The sequence below is a fragment of the Halichoerus grypus genome, chromosome 1 (assembly GCF_964656455.1).
Source record: "Halichoerus grypus chromosome 1, mHalGry1.hap1.1, whole genome shotgun sequence".
NCBI classification, from domain to species: Eukaryota; Metazoa; Chordata; class Mammalia; order Carnivora; family Phocidae; genus Halichoerus; species Halichoerus grypus.
Genome location: NC_135712.1, coordinates 134,407,690 through 134,424,433, shown reverse-complemented (window position 1 = coordinate 134,424,433; position 16,744 = coordinate 134,407,690). Strand labels below are relative to the sequence as shown.

Sequence of the window (16,744 nt, the reverse complement as noted above, 5' to 3'; positions counted from 1 at the left end):
AGGATATTTTAGGTCCTTTCCTCTGCATGGAGAAACGTGAAAGATGTTCCAAATTGTAGTAGAGAAGCTGATAGGGAGAAACCCCTAGAATGTAAGCTCCTTGTAGACAGAGATTTCTGTAATTTCATCAATGTGCCTTGAGCACCTAGAATAGTTCTTGGCACATGAATACCCAATACCCAATATGTTGAATAAATAAAGATGCCTAGGCCACAGCCAGCTCCAATGTAAGAACTCTAAGAGGGCTGCCAATACTAGTTACTAAATATTGTAAAAGAGCTCCTATTAACTGACTATCAGAATAGATGGGACCATATATAGAAGGCATTTATTGGGTGTCTCCAAAGACAGAGAAATTGAAATAGAATTTTGGAATATTATGGTATTATATGGGGTATTTTCCTTATATTATATTATGGTATTTTCCTTAGCTCACTATTAGCACTTTTTTTCTTACTTCTTTTCTTGTAGGCAATTCATTTTCTAGACTAAGGCCCCTGGACATTTAATTTCAATGGAAGCATCCAGTGAGAATCTAGGAATAAAAATGATTTATGAGTTTATAGCAGTGTCTACACAATCTAAAAAATTAATCAAAAGACTACATGGATTAATTGAACTAGGCATTTGTTCTCATATAGACCAATTACTTATTTCTCCCCTTTTCAAACTGTTTTAACGGTGGGTGGTTATATATCAGACAAAGGCAAACTCAGGCTTAAAATAGCCTTCCATCAAATATCATTCATATGTCAACAAATACTCATTCAATAAATTGTTATGCTTTCAACAAATATTCAGTCACCAAGTACCCATGTATTTGGCCCCTTGCTCTTACAATGTCCCAGGGCTCAGTGTTGACCCTCTTCTCTTCTTCCAAAGGAGTATACTCTTTTGAAGGTATCATCTGGCCTCATGGATTAAATTGCCATCTATAAAACGATGACTTCCAAATTTAAATATAAAGCCCAAACGTCACTCCAGACCTATACAGCCAAACTTCTATAAACATTTCACTTGAATATATAATAGAATTGTAAACTACGATGCCCCATATTGACCATCTCCTAATCCCCACCCAAAGCATGTTCTTCCATAGCCTTCTCCACATCACTTAGTGGAAATCCCAACCTTTCAATTGCTCAGTCTCCCAATCTTCAGTAATCCATTATCTTTTTGTAAATTCTTTTATTTTATTATGTTATGTTAATCACCATACATACATCATTAGTTTTTGATGTAGTGTTGCATGATTCATTGTTTGCGTATAACACCCAATCCATTATCTTTTCTCTTCTATCGCCTATCCAACCCACAGCAAACCCTACTGACCTATTTTGACATACGTACAGACTCTGACCACGTTTTGCCACCTCCACAGCTCCTACCTGATCCAAGCCACCATTTCTTTTCTAGATTATCACAAAGTCTTCCTAAATTGTCACCTTGCATCTTCCCTTGCTTTCTTTTATCCATTCTCTATGCATCAGTCATAGTAAACCTGTTAAAATATGTCAAATCATGTTATTCCAAAGGCATCCAGTATAAGTCAGAATAAAAGTCAAAGTTCTTATAATATGGTCTACAAAGTCCTACTGAATTAGGCTCCATGTGACCTATTTGACCTCATTTCTTTTTTTTTTAATTGAAGTAGCGTTGACAATGTTATTTTATTATTAAAAGATAATAATGATCTAATATGGAGAATGGATGGGATTCGGGCAAGCTGGAATTAGGAACACTGGATAAAATTTTATTGCTGCAATATAGTAAGAAATGAAAATGGACTAAACTAAGGCTCAGGGGAAGGCACTGGAAGACACAACTAGGCTGTGCTAACTCCATGCTAAATCACTGCCACATTCAGCTCTGAGAACTTGAAAGGACAAGCAAGCTCACAAACTGTGGCCTGCCATAACACCTGGCATCTGTATTGCATAGCATTTAGGAACAGCTGCTGCTAAGCATGGACAAATTCAATTTGTGTAAACATTTTGTATAAAACGCCATCAACCTCAAAGAACTGACTGCAGGCACATAGAAAAGTATGATGTTTTACACACAATATGGTTGTATTCAGTATGTTCACTCATTCATTCACAAATATTTATTGAGTAGGAACGGGTGCCCGATACTCTGTAGGGATGGTGGATACATCAGTGAACAACAAACGGAAATCCCTGCCCTCATGGAGATTATATCCCAGTAGAAGAGATCAAAATAAACAGATGTCTACAGTAGTGTGTCAGATGGTGACAACTCTTATGGAGGGACACTACGCTGACAAACTTTTGAGCAAGACTCGGAGAGGAGAGATCCAGGCAGGCGGCTATTTGGATATTTGAGCCAAGAGAAAATTCTTCGCCTACCATAATGTTTTCACTCAAAATATGTAACTGGTTTTCAGCTATCTTTTGTTTTAATCATGAAAGGTATATTTCTCTCTGGCAAGCAGTGACCTGATTCCCTCTCAGGATCCCCCAGCTTCTCCGAGCAGCTTAGAGACAGATAGAGTTCAGGGGTGTGAACCAGGTCCTTCCCCAAAAGCGGCTGGGTCCTCTCCTGGACATGACGTATGTAAGCATCTCTCAGGCTGGCCGGCATGTCCACAACCCCATGTCTAGCCAGCATCAGCTATGCCTTTATTTGGATGTTATTCCTTTTTAAAATAAAAACAGTTGCATTTTTTTCCTTTATGAATATAACGCATACAAATAATTTTAGGGGAGACAGTAAAAAGTGTACAATTAAAATAAAAATCACTTGTTTTCGATCCAGAGATAAGCACTGTTTCTATCTGAGGTCTTGATAGTCCAGATAACCCTTAATTGGGGAAGGGTGGGGCATACCCCTTTAAATAAAGCAGATGCCTTCCTTTTTTGGGGTTGAACAGGATTCCAATGCATGCATGTAACACTCAGTTGCCTCTTGGATGCCATTCTCTTCCAGAGGCTACATGCTGCTTTTTCAGGAATGATCCTTTATAGACCAGGCAGAGGTTGGAATATTCTATTACTGAATACTCTCTGCCTGTACATTCGTGCCCATGTAGATACATTTTTTTCTGGAACACACAATGACATAATTTGATTGGGGAAGACCTTGACCTGAGCAACTGTAAATGGGAAATTTATAACTTCTTTCTTTCTTTCTTTTTTTTTTTTCAGGAGGGCGAGGGGCAGAGGGAGAAGGAGGGAGAGAATCTTAAGTAGGCTCCTCACCCAGTGCGGAGGCCGGGGGGGGTGGGAGGTTGATCTTAGGACCCTGAGATCATGACCTGAGCTGAAATCAAGAGTCAGACACTTAACTGAAAGAGCCACCCTGGCGCCCCTATAATTTATTTCTTTGAAGAAAGGAATCTTCTGGGGACACTAACATAAATTCAAAATACAAGTAATAAGACAACTATACTGACTGCACCATTGAGAAAACTGCTTAATGTCTCTGAGCCTCAGATTCATTTGTCCTTGGGTTCAAGGTCCTGTTCATCAGGACATTGATAATATCCACCTTTTTATATGTCAGTTTGTTAGTAAGAAGGATGGCATAAGTGAAAGTACCTTGTGACTGCAAAATGCCATGCAAATGCAAGGTGTTATTAATTATTAAGACAGTCCTTTAGTGTTTTAAACCTCCTGTCTTAAACTCAACTCTCAAAGCTTGCATCTTCAAACTACAGGAACACAAATGGACCAAAAACTGTAGCATTAAACTACAGTGCCCCCTAGCCCATGTAGGAGGTCAGGACAGCTGATGAGCTTCATGAATAAGCTCTACCACAGATGGTTCTTTTGCCTGAGGGAAGGGCCATTAATTGTACTTTTGGATGATTTCCATCTGTCCAAAAGGAAAAACACTTACGTGTTTTCTTCAGTATTTTCCTGTAACGTCTTTTTATTTCTAATTTTTAAAAAGGAGTAAAAAAGTATTCTTTACTATTTAAATTTTCGTTCTTCAAGTTGCTTTCAATGAAAAGTATTTCTAAAAAAGAAAAAAAAATCACTGATCTACCTGAAGACTCATTGTGATGTTCCTGATTTATATATGATTACCCATTCACATTCACCAAATTCTTTATAATCCATTGTAAGAGAGGATATTGGTCATAGTGGTTTTTTTTCACAGAGAGGAAATAGGGGGTTTAGCTTTTTTTCAAGATTGCACAGCACGCTGCTATTCAGCCCACTAGTTCCAATATGTATTAAATCTACCAATAGAGACAGGATTGTGCAAGGAAAAACCACTGATTATTTTAATATCACAATGTAGAAATATTTGTTACCATGGCTTATAAAAACCTGTATTGAAAATATATCAACTGCTTCCTTCCATAGGCTATAGTTCTTTTGTTATCTTCAGTTCTTAATTTTATAGATTTTTGTGGAAATTTTTAAGTTTCAATAGTCCAGTGGTTAAGTTGGATCCCAAAGTGATGAGTCCCTAGGAAACTGAACTTATTTTATGGGTTTATTTTCCATGCTGAGCATTTAAGTATTAATCAGCACTGCTTCCAGGGATTTCTTTCTAACATCCTTTTCTATGTAAGATAAGGACTGCAATTCATTAGACTATTGGAGGAGCCAGAGACTTTGCTAAGCTTTGCTTTTCTTGATTGTTCATCTCGAATTTAATGCGAGTTTGTGTGCGCTTGTGCATGGGTGTGTCTATATCATACTAGTGACCAGACTTGAATTATGACACAATCTTGGTTATCTTTCAGGCTAAATTGTCTCTCCTCTTTAGGGGTCAAAGATCATTTCATGCTCAGAGTCCTTTCTACTACCTACTATGGGAAGCAGCAAATGTGATCTTGTGAAACTGAGGGGTGACTTTTATCACGTTATTTTTCTTCACATTTCTCTATCAACCTAGCTCAGAAAATACTTGAGAAATAAAAAGAACTCTTTACCAACTACTAGGTTTCTGTGATCTGATCATTTCTTAAGTGAAAACCTCTATTGCCCTAGCAATGGTCCCTTGAATGTTTTATTTCTCTTAGGCATAAACATCACAAACAACAAACCCTCAAGGCCACAGCAAAGAGAATGCAGACACAGGGCACCATTCTTTTTCCCACTGCTTTTTTAACTTGGGGTGGTAGGCTAAATTTTGGCAAAGATGATGACATTCACGGGAGGGGCGGGATAAAAGTGTATCTATAATTACACGTTAATGGCAGAACTCGCCTTAACCACTTCCCCTCCCGCACCGTGGTGAATTTCCCCTGTGTGCTCCCATGTGGATCCGGAGACCCTTCTCTCTTTAAGAGAACCTCCCGCGCCCCTCACTCCGCCCCCTCCCAGGTCTCTGGGCTCGTCAAAGCTTTCCAAGAGCCATGGTTGGTCCAGGCAGGCAATCGGAGCACCTCATGGAGCCGCTGCTAACCGGGGGTGGGGTGGGGTGGGGTGGGGTGGGGGGGTCTGTTTGTAGTACTCTCAGTCCTGATGTCACAGGCGCGGCAAGGACATCGCAAGGAGGAGTCGGATTACAGTAAGGATGGGCAGTGCAGCAGGCAGCCGGAGCGCACGCTCCAGCCGCCGGGGATCGTAACCCGGGAAAGGCAGCCTGCAAGGCGCTCATCCCGCGGAGGACGCCGGCTCGGCGCTCGCTGCTCTCCACGCCGGGGACATTTCCACCGAATGTAGCATGAAACGGCTCTGCTCTGCGTGTCAGCCTTGGGTGCGAGCTAATGCTGAAGACGCCGCGGTGGGGTTCCAGCTGTCTGATTAATGAGAAACATAATGTATTTTGGTGAGTGTTAGCTCTGATGATGTAATTCTGGGGGTGTCCAGCTCTTCATCAGGGCAGAGCAGCCCTTTAAAAAAATCTTTAAGCCTCGAGAATATATTACATTAAACCTACCTCCAGTTGGCAAGTGGAGGACCAAGCTGGTGCAGCCGTCAGAGCTTCCTTTGTGCTACAATTGGGGCTGTTTATTAGTCGTGGATGAGTTTAAGTTGGAAAAGAAAGGAAACTGGTGGGGGTGGATAAACTTTGCCTTGATTTGTCTGCGTGAAGTTGGCTTTTTTAGCTAGGTGAAGAAGGAGAAATGGTGCGGCGTGGGAAGTCATGGGCTAACTCAATGGAATGTAAAACTAAGTTCCTATACTATTGATGCTGTGAAAGCTTAGTCGGTATCAATGTTTCATTAGGCATTTTGGTTTTTCCCTAATTCTGAGCCAAAAAGGGAAAACATTCTTTGGTGTGCCGTGGTTGAGCAGCTGAGGACGCTCCTCCACACCATCCCATTTTCCTTCTAGCTACAACAGCCTAGCACAAAATGCATATTATTTTAAACCTTTAGAGGTCTCGAAGCTGTTAAATATTTGTGCAGTTTAGTTGTGTGCCACGCTGGAAAGCTCCCTTAAGATTTTCAGCTGAGCTCCCTGCATTTCCAGAAAACATGCTGAGGCTTAGATGTGGGCTATCACTGGAGCACTCTAAGCGGGCTGGGAGCTGTATGTTCGCACTGTAACGCCGCAACTTACTGCTGGGAGAGAAGGCACAACCCCTTCACTAAATGAGAAGAAGCCAAGGATTGGGACTGAATAACCTTCCCTCCTCCCTGAAGTTATGCTTTCCTTCTGTAAGTTCCATCCCGCGTCATCATCCGAGGGCATCTATCTGATATTAAAAGGTTTGTGAGAACAGCTGGAGAGGGGCCAGGGAAGATTCCAAGATGCAAATGCTCTGGGTGATTTCTTGGTTTGAGATCTGAGATCAAGAGTGATTTTTCAGATTAAAGAGGTGCTTAGGTAAACTTGTGCTGGGGGGGTATTAGTTTCTTGGGCATTTATCTGTGTGTACTGTTTGTTTTGTTTTCTTGAGACTTTGAAACATTTGTGAAAGTATGGAAGGAACACAAGTTGGGAAAGCTGAATGCCTTTAGTTGTCTTGACAGCAGTTTTGATTTCCCTATAATGTGTGTCAGCTTAGAAAAGAAGTCTTAAAAATAATTAAAATTGATTTGGAAGAAACAATCCTCATTTCATAGCCAAATTTAAGCCGAATCCAGAGTTAAACAACACCTCTTTCCAGGGGTAGTGATGGAGGTGGTAAGCTTGTTTATTGGCAGGTGATAAAACACCAAGTGTTTCTCGTGAATATATTTTTGGTAAATGGGAAATCTTGTAAAGGAATATATCTTCTGGACAAAATAAAATTTCGGCATGTGTAATGATATTGAGGGATAAGAAGTAGGAAGTATAATTTTAGCTTAAGTTTTTAGCCTCTTGCAACAATTCCTTATGTGGTTGTGGTGAGGAAGGAGGGTTGGCCAGAGTAGTGGCATAGTCTAAAAGTACTGGTCAGTGGCCATCCGTGCTGTCCTGGATTATCATGTGGCTGTTGGAGAAATGTTCACTGGGCTAGCTCATGTTAACTGTAGGCTAGTCCAGCTGTCTTGTAAAGCAGGGTGATTCACAGGGCAATTAGTTTCAGTGTGTAATGCAAGTTTTTAATAGTATGAATTGAAATGTGATGTCCTACTTCAGATGAAACTATACTCTATTAAAGGCAAAGCTGAAGTTGCCCTCTGTGTCATGAATAGGGTTCAGTCTTACCATAATTCCAGCATGAGATACGTTTTTCTATTCCTGGAGGAAATCGTGGGTATTCAGGAATGCCGTTTATTTCAGGTTATGCTATGCAGCCCCTCGCTCAAGCTGTTAGACATTCAGAACTCTGAGAGCCCACCTGTCTCTAATAAAATGCATGGTATAAGAGGTAGGGCAAGAAGAATGGAGCAAAACAACCCAGGCATTTTCAAGATTTATTAGCATCCTAATGTTTGCAAATCTCTAAGACTACGTGTGTGTATGTGTGTGTGTGTGTGTTTGCTGGTTTTTCCAAAATTTTAGCTATTTCAGGTAATTTTTGAAAACAACACTTCCACTTTGTAGTTTAGTTGCCCATTACTTCCTTCTTCATTTTTGAACTGAGTCTGGGAGAACATGGACAAAGAGAAAGTGGGGCTGCATTCCTGGACTTTTCTGGTGATTCGTGGGCATGGAGTTGAGGCGGCAGAAGACTTTTATTTGCATCTCCAGCAGGGAGTGATCAGGAGCATGGTGATGCTGTAGCGCCAGGTAAACTGATATGTAAGCAGGATATTTATTTCCCTTGTAAATAATCTAATTTGTCAGTGTTGCTCAATACCCCCCTTCGAATATAACTGAAGAATCATTGCCTGGACAGGCTGGCTCAGCCTACCTGCTTTTCTGTGTGTCTCTTTCGCCTTAGGGACTGGACAACTGGACCCCATCCTTGCTCAGTTGGAGTCAGTTCCGTGTGTGTGCAAGTGGGTGGAATATGTAATATTTCCAGTTCTCAAGAATACCTCATGTGTTGAGTGTGTTGTCTCAGACTTACAAGACTAATGGACCCTTTTAATGACTTAAGCCTCACTCTTATCTCCTATTGAAATTTTAGTGTAGTGTTTTCAATAATTGTTCATTTGCACTTACTGTGCAGTGATTTAAGAGTTTGCTGTTCAGTCACCGTGGATACTTTTGTTACTTATGCTATCGATCTTGCATTCATTACTTGGAGTTAAAAATAAGGTTCACAGAGGAGAAAGAAGCAAGGAAAATCCCCGTCAGCAACCTGATTGGGATTTACAGTAAAAGCAAGGAAAAAGAATATGTATGAAATTCCCTCCCCACCCCCATAAATATTTTACATAGTTAAAAATTACATGTGCCAAGGATGAATAGCCATTAATAATTTATCCAGAAATAAAAGCAAGGCAGCTGGGAGGCTTCTCCTCAGATTAAGGAAGAGAGGCTGTGGGTGGTTGTCAGTACAACAGACCTGAGCTGCTGGGTTACAGTTTGGTTAAGAGGAGTATGCTGGTATGAAGGGCATGTTCTTTGCTTGAGTGCATCCGGCTATTTGTCAGAGCCTGGCAGAAGGTTGTAACCATGTACTGTCTCCAGCTCTATGCGCCGTATGTCTGAATCATCTCCCGCTTTCCATCTGGCCCACCACATTTCTCCACTGCTGGAGTGGTGAGTTGTTGCCAGTGGTCATGTCAACCTCACAAATTGTCCATGGTTGGCCAGGGAGGTGCCATGTCTCAATCCTTTGCCATCCGGAGAGAAAACGGGAGGCCGATGGCACTGAGGAAATTCTGTGGGGCTGAAATTAAAGATGTTTTCAGTCCTGAGTCCACCAGCTGGAGACTCTGGGGAGCTTACAGCCAATCAGAGGCTGGGGCTTGCTCCATGAGCATAACCTGGAAAAAGGAAATAAACAAATGAGCAGAACTGAGAGACAAATATTAGAGCCCACTCTAAATGCTACTATTAACAGTGTATTAAATAAACCCCGAGAAAGGGGCAAACACAATCTAGAAAGTGTGAAAGGGCCATTCAAGTTCAGCTTAGTGTTCCTTCTGGATCAGCTGTGTTCCTTAAAATGCCTGAGAAAAATAGAAAAAATACTTAGCAGGGTGCCAGTCCCAACGAGAAATACATAATTGAGGAAACTTGTGATACAACAGCTAGAAAAAATCTGGTAGGAAAATTCTAGCCCAGAAACCTATTCCCCAGCCTATAATAGATACGTTTGTACATTGTCATAAGAAGGACTTTTGTTTTTCCCCTGGGATGTTGAGAACATTCTCACGTCAGCATTTACCCTTTTGCTTGTGGCTAAACCATCAAGTTTCACCTCTAAAGCAGTCTGTTAGGAAAACAGGTAAGCGGCAAGGTTCCGGGGAAGGAAATGAGTGGAAAACAGCGGGCGGCAGAGAAAAACCTTCCTCTTTTTTTGTGTTTTCAGTGGAAACATTTAACTCGTCCTAATTAGTTTGTACTGAGTGATCTGTTATGGGGAATTAGGTCCACTAGAGTCTCTCTAAATGCTCTGGAGGTGTTTCTATCTTCCTGAGGCTGACAGGAGGAGAAAATAACTCAGGAAGGCACTTGTTCGTGCAGATTCTCCTTTTTAAAGCTTGAAGTCATCACCATTATGTTTTATTACAAATGAATCTAAATGACATGCAGTAAATTACTACATAACAGGGATGGAGAATGTGACAGGTGAATCCTGTCAGAAGGGATCACATGCGGGAACAGCAATCGAAGAGAACTTGGGAAACCATGAAGATTTCTTTCTCAAGGCAAGCTCTCTTTTAAATTCATGTGAAGCTCTTATTTTAAGGAAACGAATTCCAGATTTGATCAATATGCCAGTAGCGTGGAATCCTTATTACACTCTTAAATTTTGAGCAAAAAAAATATTTTTAAGGACCTTATTAGTTGCTGTAATTATATGGAAATGAGATGGTTTTATTTAAGGGATACGTTCCAAAATTCATGAGATAATGACGATTTGCAAAGTTACCATTTTGTGGGTGGCATAATTGTTCCAAAAAACAAATGAAAAATTTAAATTAGTGGTTTCTGACTTCCATTCCCGAAGACTTGGTCACAGCTGCTTTTGTCTGAAACCTCCCCTGATAAGGCAAGATGTGTTGTTGGTGTGTGTGTGTGTGCGCGTCATACTGGATCATCAAATAGTGCCTTTTTATGTAACTATCTGAATTTCATTCCTCATTCACATCTTTTATGTATTCTTAAGTCTTTTCACATCATTTAAAAGGTAAATCATTAAGTATTGGTTTAACAAGATGGATATTAAACTATTTTTTTTTAGCACTGCTGGCTTCAAGTTTAACAACCATTATATACATTAGAGGTTTTAAAGATCAAGTCCTAAGGATAATTTTCAAGCGTCTTTCTGCTTAAGAAAGAGTGATGCTTGTACAAGCAGAAACTTATCTCTACTTTGACCTTGAGAAAGAGATGTTTCCATTTGTATTACACTATGAAAAACATGTCAAAAAACAACAAAGGTCATAGCTGCTGCCCTCTCTCTCTGACTCTCTTTAAAGAAGCCATTACATATCATTTCCCACAAAGATTAGTTTTGCAACAGAATTTCACACATGATTGGTGGCATTAAGAGAAAATACAGCCTAAGAGGTGGCTAGAAATACCAAAGCTTAAAGTGGTTGAGATCATGCTTGGACCAAATTGCTAGGGTTGAAAATAGGAAGACGCTTTGCTCTGTCGCAGCGTTAAAATCATTATGAAGCCCCTGGAAGTCGGGCTTCATTGCATGTGAGCTTCAGGTTTACACAGCTTTTATTTTTTTTTATTTATTTTTTTTTAAAGATTATTTATTTATTTATTTATTTATTTATTTGAGAGTGAGCAGGAGAGAAACAGCATGAGGGGAGAGGGTCAGAGGGAGAAGCAGGCTCCCTGCTGAGCCGGGAGCCCGATGTGGGACTCGATCCCAGGACCCTGGGATCATGACCTGAGCTGAAGGCAGTCGCCTAACCAACTGAGCCACCCAGGTGCCCTACACAGCTTTTAAAATGTAGGGTATTCCCAGGAAACCCTCTTGACTCCAAAACCTGAAATACACGTGAACCTCCACTGAGCACTGGATGGGATGCACTGAACCCCTTCTCCTTATCAACCTTTTCCGTCTTCTCTTTTTTCCTACCCTTGCAGTATCCCATTTCCGTAAGTAAGGAGGAAAGAGAGAAGTCACCTGGCCAAGGTCAGGAGGGAGACCGCAGTGGCAGGATTGGTGTTCTGAGCAAATGCTGTCCACCCCAAAGCATCATTGTACCTGGTGGGAGATGAGAGCTGTGGGGTGGGGATGCGGTGCGTGGGCTGAGAGTTCTTTTACAGAATGAATGCTGTTGAACCTGTATCCTCAGCACCCCGGTTAGCTCAGTGCCAGGTGCATAGGCACTTCCAAATAGGTGTTGATGGTGCACCATTGAATGGGTTGGAGAATTAGGGAGGACGGCTGTCCACTTCCTCAGCAGAGCCTTTAAGGCTGATGTCCCCAGTGAAAACTGGTATATGTGTGTTGACAAGAGAAATGCTCCTCTTTGTTCCTGTGAAAACATTTGAGCTGCCTTTTTTTTAATCTTTAAAGGTAAGGACTAGTCCTTAGAAATTGGATCTTAAAATACATGTGAGGAATTCTACAGTCTTTTTTCTGTTTCCATTTACGTCTTTCTTCATAGGACTCTGCAGTGTAAAGAGGAACAGATCTATAGAATATTAAGACCAATGTACAAAAATGTCTGAAAGATACCTAAAATCAGCATATAAGGCAGTAGAATTGCACTTTTTATCCATTCACTTGATCACAGCTTCAGCTCTCTGCTTTACTTGCCTTCAGTGAGTTTGCCCCAGATGTTGACGTGCTCTTGCCACGGGGCTGGGGGAGGTACGAAAGCCCGCTCTGTGCAGGTAGCCACAAATGCCCAGGAAGGCCACCAGTTTTGAAGACTGTCGTTCCTGAAAGCTGAAGAAAATGGAGATAATTTTGACTACTATTTGCAAGACTTTTGTAAAGTTGCTCTTCACACTTACCTTTTTCATATTCATGCGTTTTGCTGATGAAGGAAAGTGCTTGTGGCAGATTGCTCTGAGGATAAAAACGCCATAATGAATGTAAACACACTTTGATAAACACGGTCCCTTATACTTGTATGGCAACTGGTATTTTTCGAAATGCATCACCATTATGCTTTTTTTAATACTTCAAATGACCCATTGCAGGAGGTAGATAAAATACAATTATTTCTATTTTGAGATGAGGAATTTGAGCATCCGATGACTGAAACAACATTCTTAAGGTCACACAGCTAGTAAACCTTAAGGCCAAGACTCCAGTTTGGTCCTTCTGTGGCTTACTTCAGTGCTCTTTACACTTGAAAGAAAAGTACAGGGGGATATATATATATATATATATATATTTTTTTTTTTTTTTTTGAATGGAAGATTATTTGTAACAATAATGCTAGAAAAAGTATTCCAGCTGATAGCTAAAGAAATGAATACAGATGATTGGGAAATAAGGTATGTTTGTGTTTTGACTGGGTGGAATCATAATTAATAACAGAGGTCTGAACATAATTCTTACTTTTATTTATTCGGCCTTGTTTTTTATGTCAAATAATTAATAATACAAAAACCACAAGTAGAATATTAGATTAGAATACTAATTGGCCTCAGGCAGGACCCAGCTTTCTCCACTGCCTCTGGTTTTCCAAGGCAGTGTTAGATATTAAGGCTTGTATTAATTATAGGCTATCTATTCCTGCTGTGTCACTATTTAACTCAAAGCTTGTAAGAAGAAAAAATCCAGGTCATTTGTGCTACAAACTCTTCGATATTTACAATGACACCCGTCTCCAGTATTTGTTCAAGATGGAGTCGGCCTGGTCTTTATTCCATGACTGATAAAAGAAGGAAAAATGGCCTACGTTAGAATTTATCTGTTCCACTTACTGGCTCTATATGGTTAGGCAAGTCACCTCACATTTTTGATATCCAGATTTGTGTAAAAGGAGAATAATGATAATATGTTTCCCACAGTTCTATTTTGAGGACTAAAATATACAAGGCATATGAAAGTGCCAAGACCCAGGAAGTACATGGTAAGCCGCCAGTAAAATTTGATTCTTCCTTACTTTTTCCCTCTATATCCAGCCTAATATACAAATGTATAAAAATTTTAAAAAATCAGAAAACAGGAACCATGCTAACTGATTCACAAAGGACTTAATGCAGATAATTTGTTAGATGGGTGATAGAATTGCTGAGAAGCCACATGGGGGCTGGGTGAGGCAACCCAGAGATTAGCCATAGCAAGAAACTGGTAGTTGTAAGATGGAAAGACTAGAGACGTGGGCCTGAAGGCCAGGGCCCAAGGAATCATGGCAGACCTAAGACATTAAAGGATGGAAGGAGTCAGCCTTTGGCATGGAGAGAGACAGAGAAATCCCCACCCTGGCTTCTCCCTTTTGCCCACGCTCCAATGCACTGCCTTGGCCTCTCATTGGTAGAATGGAGCCAGAGGCCAACTGACAAGGCAGCCTGGGCAGGGCATCCTGCAGGTGTCAGCACCTGGGTGGCCCAGGGGACCATCAGGAAATAGACCTCAGGGCAAACTGTCCGAGGACCTGGAGGGAGATCTTCCACCTGATATGAGTAGTGCTTTAAATGAGACAGTGTCTCTGCAAAAACATCTCAATTATCAGCAAGAGGTTTGCTTGGGGGAAGATACAAGTTAGAGGGAAAGGACTATCATTGAAGAGCTTTCAGCAGCCCCTCGCCAATCTTCTGGGTTCACGTACCTACTTTGTCACTTTCTGGTACCATGACGTTGGATAAATTGGTGAATCCGTCTCTGCGTCAACTTTTTCATTCGTACAGTGGGTTAAAGAGTCTGTTTGACAGCGAGGTTCAATGAGTTGCTGAATGCAAGCTTCACCATATGCAAAGCACCATGTGAATGGGCCTTATTATGAGGATGTAAAAAACCCAGTGAATTAGAAAGAGAAGAGCGAGCTTGAAAAAAAATAACAACTTGGAAATATATGTTCAGTTATGCAGTTTAGCATTCCAGCAGGGATTTCTGAGTGTACTGAGAAAGGAAACATTTGGGTACATCCTCACATAGCCCCTTGCATGATGGAATCAGATGTACCTGCGAGGCCATATCGAATCTGTTCTTTGTGATTTTAACAAAGGGAAATTGCAAGAGCAAAGGCAGGGGAGAGAAAGTGAGCTGGGCAGGAAACCCTCTGTAAAGATTCTGTGCCCCATATTCCTTCCTGTCCAAGACTCTAACGGGAATAGACACGTTGAAAGCTGAGGGAGTTTATTAATAGTTGCTTGGGAAGGGAAGGGGGATTTGATACCAATTTTACCTATCCTTCCATGTGTTGCTGGACTTTTAAAGACTGATTTCTTTGGCTGACTGGCCCTGCTATTAAGAAAAAAAAAATTAAGGCAAAACATTCTGCCCTTCCTGTATGGAGTTATTAGCATCTCTCTCAAAGCCTTCTTGTAAAGCCCTGCGACAGTTCATAACTTACGGTGCCCTTGTTTAGAAGCAATGCCCCAGTAACTGCTCGGGAGAATTGCCCTTGCAGGGCACAATGTGGAAGGCACATGATTACCACCAGGTGTTTCAACGAGCTACTCCGAGGGATGGTGGGATATACCTTAGAGGGCTATGGGGATCCTTAAGGGACATATCCTAAGGTTATCAGCTAAAAGGCGCTTTAGAGGGCAGCTTATTTAAAAAAAAAAAAAAAAAAAAAAGGGCTTTTTTTTCCTTAAAAAAAAGTTTAAGATCTTAAACACTAACCTTCTGGTTTACTTCTTTTTTTAGCACAGCGGCTTGGTTTTCCCTAACTTTAAAATGCATAGTAAGTTAATAAGAAAGTTATAGTGAAAAGCCCAAGGCATGGGCTTTATGGACCTCTTGGTTCCCTGAGAGTATTTCCCAACTCCTGTTTGTGGAGAGCAGGCCTGGTGCTGACAGGTGAGGCGGCACCACTGACAGAGAAGGGGGCTTAACAGCCTGCGTGCCCGCTTTGCACCAGGTGCTGGCATGAGTTAACTCATTGCACCTCACCCGCATCCTTAAAAGCAGATCAGTGGGTCTAAATCCCGGCTGCACAAAGGAATCCCCGGGGGAACTCTGAATAGATGCTATGGTCAAGGCCCCACTGCAATCCAGTGAAATCTCCTTCTCTGGGGGTGGAGGCCAGGCATCTGCATTTTCTTTTCAAATGCCTCCCTTGATTCTGAAGGACAGCCAGAATTGAAAACCTCAGAGATAGGGAATTTTAACCACTTTACAGAGCTCATCCTGCGCCCTAGGAGTTCCCAACTTGCCCCAGGTCACCCAGGCAGCCCGGTCAGGAATCCAGTAGAAGAAGTCCCCCTGAACCCAAAGTCTGTGTTCTTTCTCCCTCAATACACTGACTCCCCTTAGGGAAATCAGCCCATGGCATAAAGCAGAAAGTCCTGGCCTGATGACAACCTTCTTGTGCTGCCCCCTTGCTTCTAGAGCAGAAGTCCCGAAGAGATGAGCCCCCTCCTTTCTATTTGGGGTTCTTTATAGAGCTGCTACCCAAACGAGGTTCATGCTATGCCAGTTGATTCAGAATCACAGTGGTATGGTTCTAGAAAGGATTTTGGAACCATACTTCTCAAAATTTAATGTTCATACAGATCACCTGAGGATCATAGTAAACTGCAGCTCTTGATTTAGTAGGTGTGGGTGCGGCCTGGGAGTCCTCCTACCTAATAAGTCCCCAGGTGCTCTCGGTGCTGCTAGTCCCGTGGACCACACTCTAAATACTAAGGCGTTAGAGACCATTTATCTAAGCTACAGCTTTCTGCAGATACGGGGATTCAGGTCTAAGACTCTAACCTAAACCTCCCTATTTCCATCAGGTGACCAAGCATCCTACTTTGCCTGGGTCCCAGGCTGTGGGCTTTCAGTGCTAACACTGAGAAAGTCTCAAGCTGACGGTGGTGAATCGGTCACCCTGGTTCCAATAGATCAAGCTTGAATTCTAGGTTCAACATTCAAGACTGAGTTCTCCATGGAGAACTTGGGCAAGTAACTTGATCCCTTCGAGCCTCAGTTTCCCTGTCTGGGAAGCAGGAATGATAAATGATACTGCCTAGGATAAATGTAGGTATTAAATTAGGTGGTGCATATAAAGCACTAGTTCATTCTCACTACATGCTGACTGCCTCTTGCCCCAAATTCATGGACGTGAGCCAGCACTTCCCTTCATTACTGAAAAGAAGAAATACCCCAAAGGTCAAGTGTCAGTACTCACAGATCGTCTGTATTACACCATCTCTGTGCAGAGAGGGCAACTTGTAAATCCTCTCCTGCC

General features: G+C 41.6%; 1 protein-coding gene across 6 annotated transcripts in view; it reads left to right on the top strand.

Moving 5' to 3' along the window:
* The window catches only part of ZNF385D (zinc finger protein 385D), an 891,953-nt gene that overhangs the window by 579,684 nt on the left and 295,525 nt on the right, over window positions 1-16,744 (top strand). The window contains exon 1 of one of the 6 annotated variants that reach the window (XM_078072291.1): window positions 5,433-5,751. The exons of 2 other annotated variants lie outside the window; for them this stretch is intronic. In XM_078072291.1, the coding sequence (XP_077928417.1) occupies window positions 5,730-5,751 (22 nt within the window). In that variant the 5' untranslated portion in view covers window positions 5,433-5,729. Of the gene's footprint in view, window positions 1-5,432; window positions 5,752-6,192; window positions 6,638-9,570; window positions 9,700-16,744 lie in introns of those variants that run through there. 3 more of the 6 variants (XM_078072297.1, XM_078072290.1, XM_078072289.1) reach the window with 3 other exon arrangements.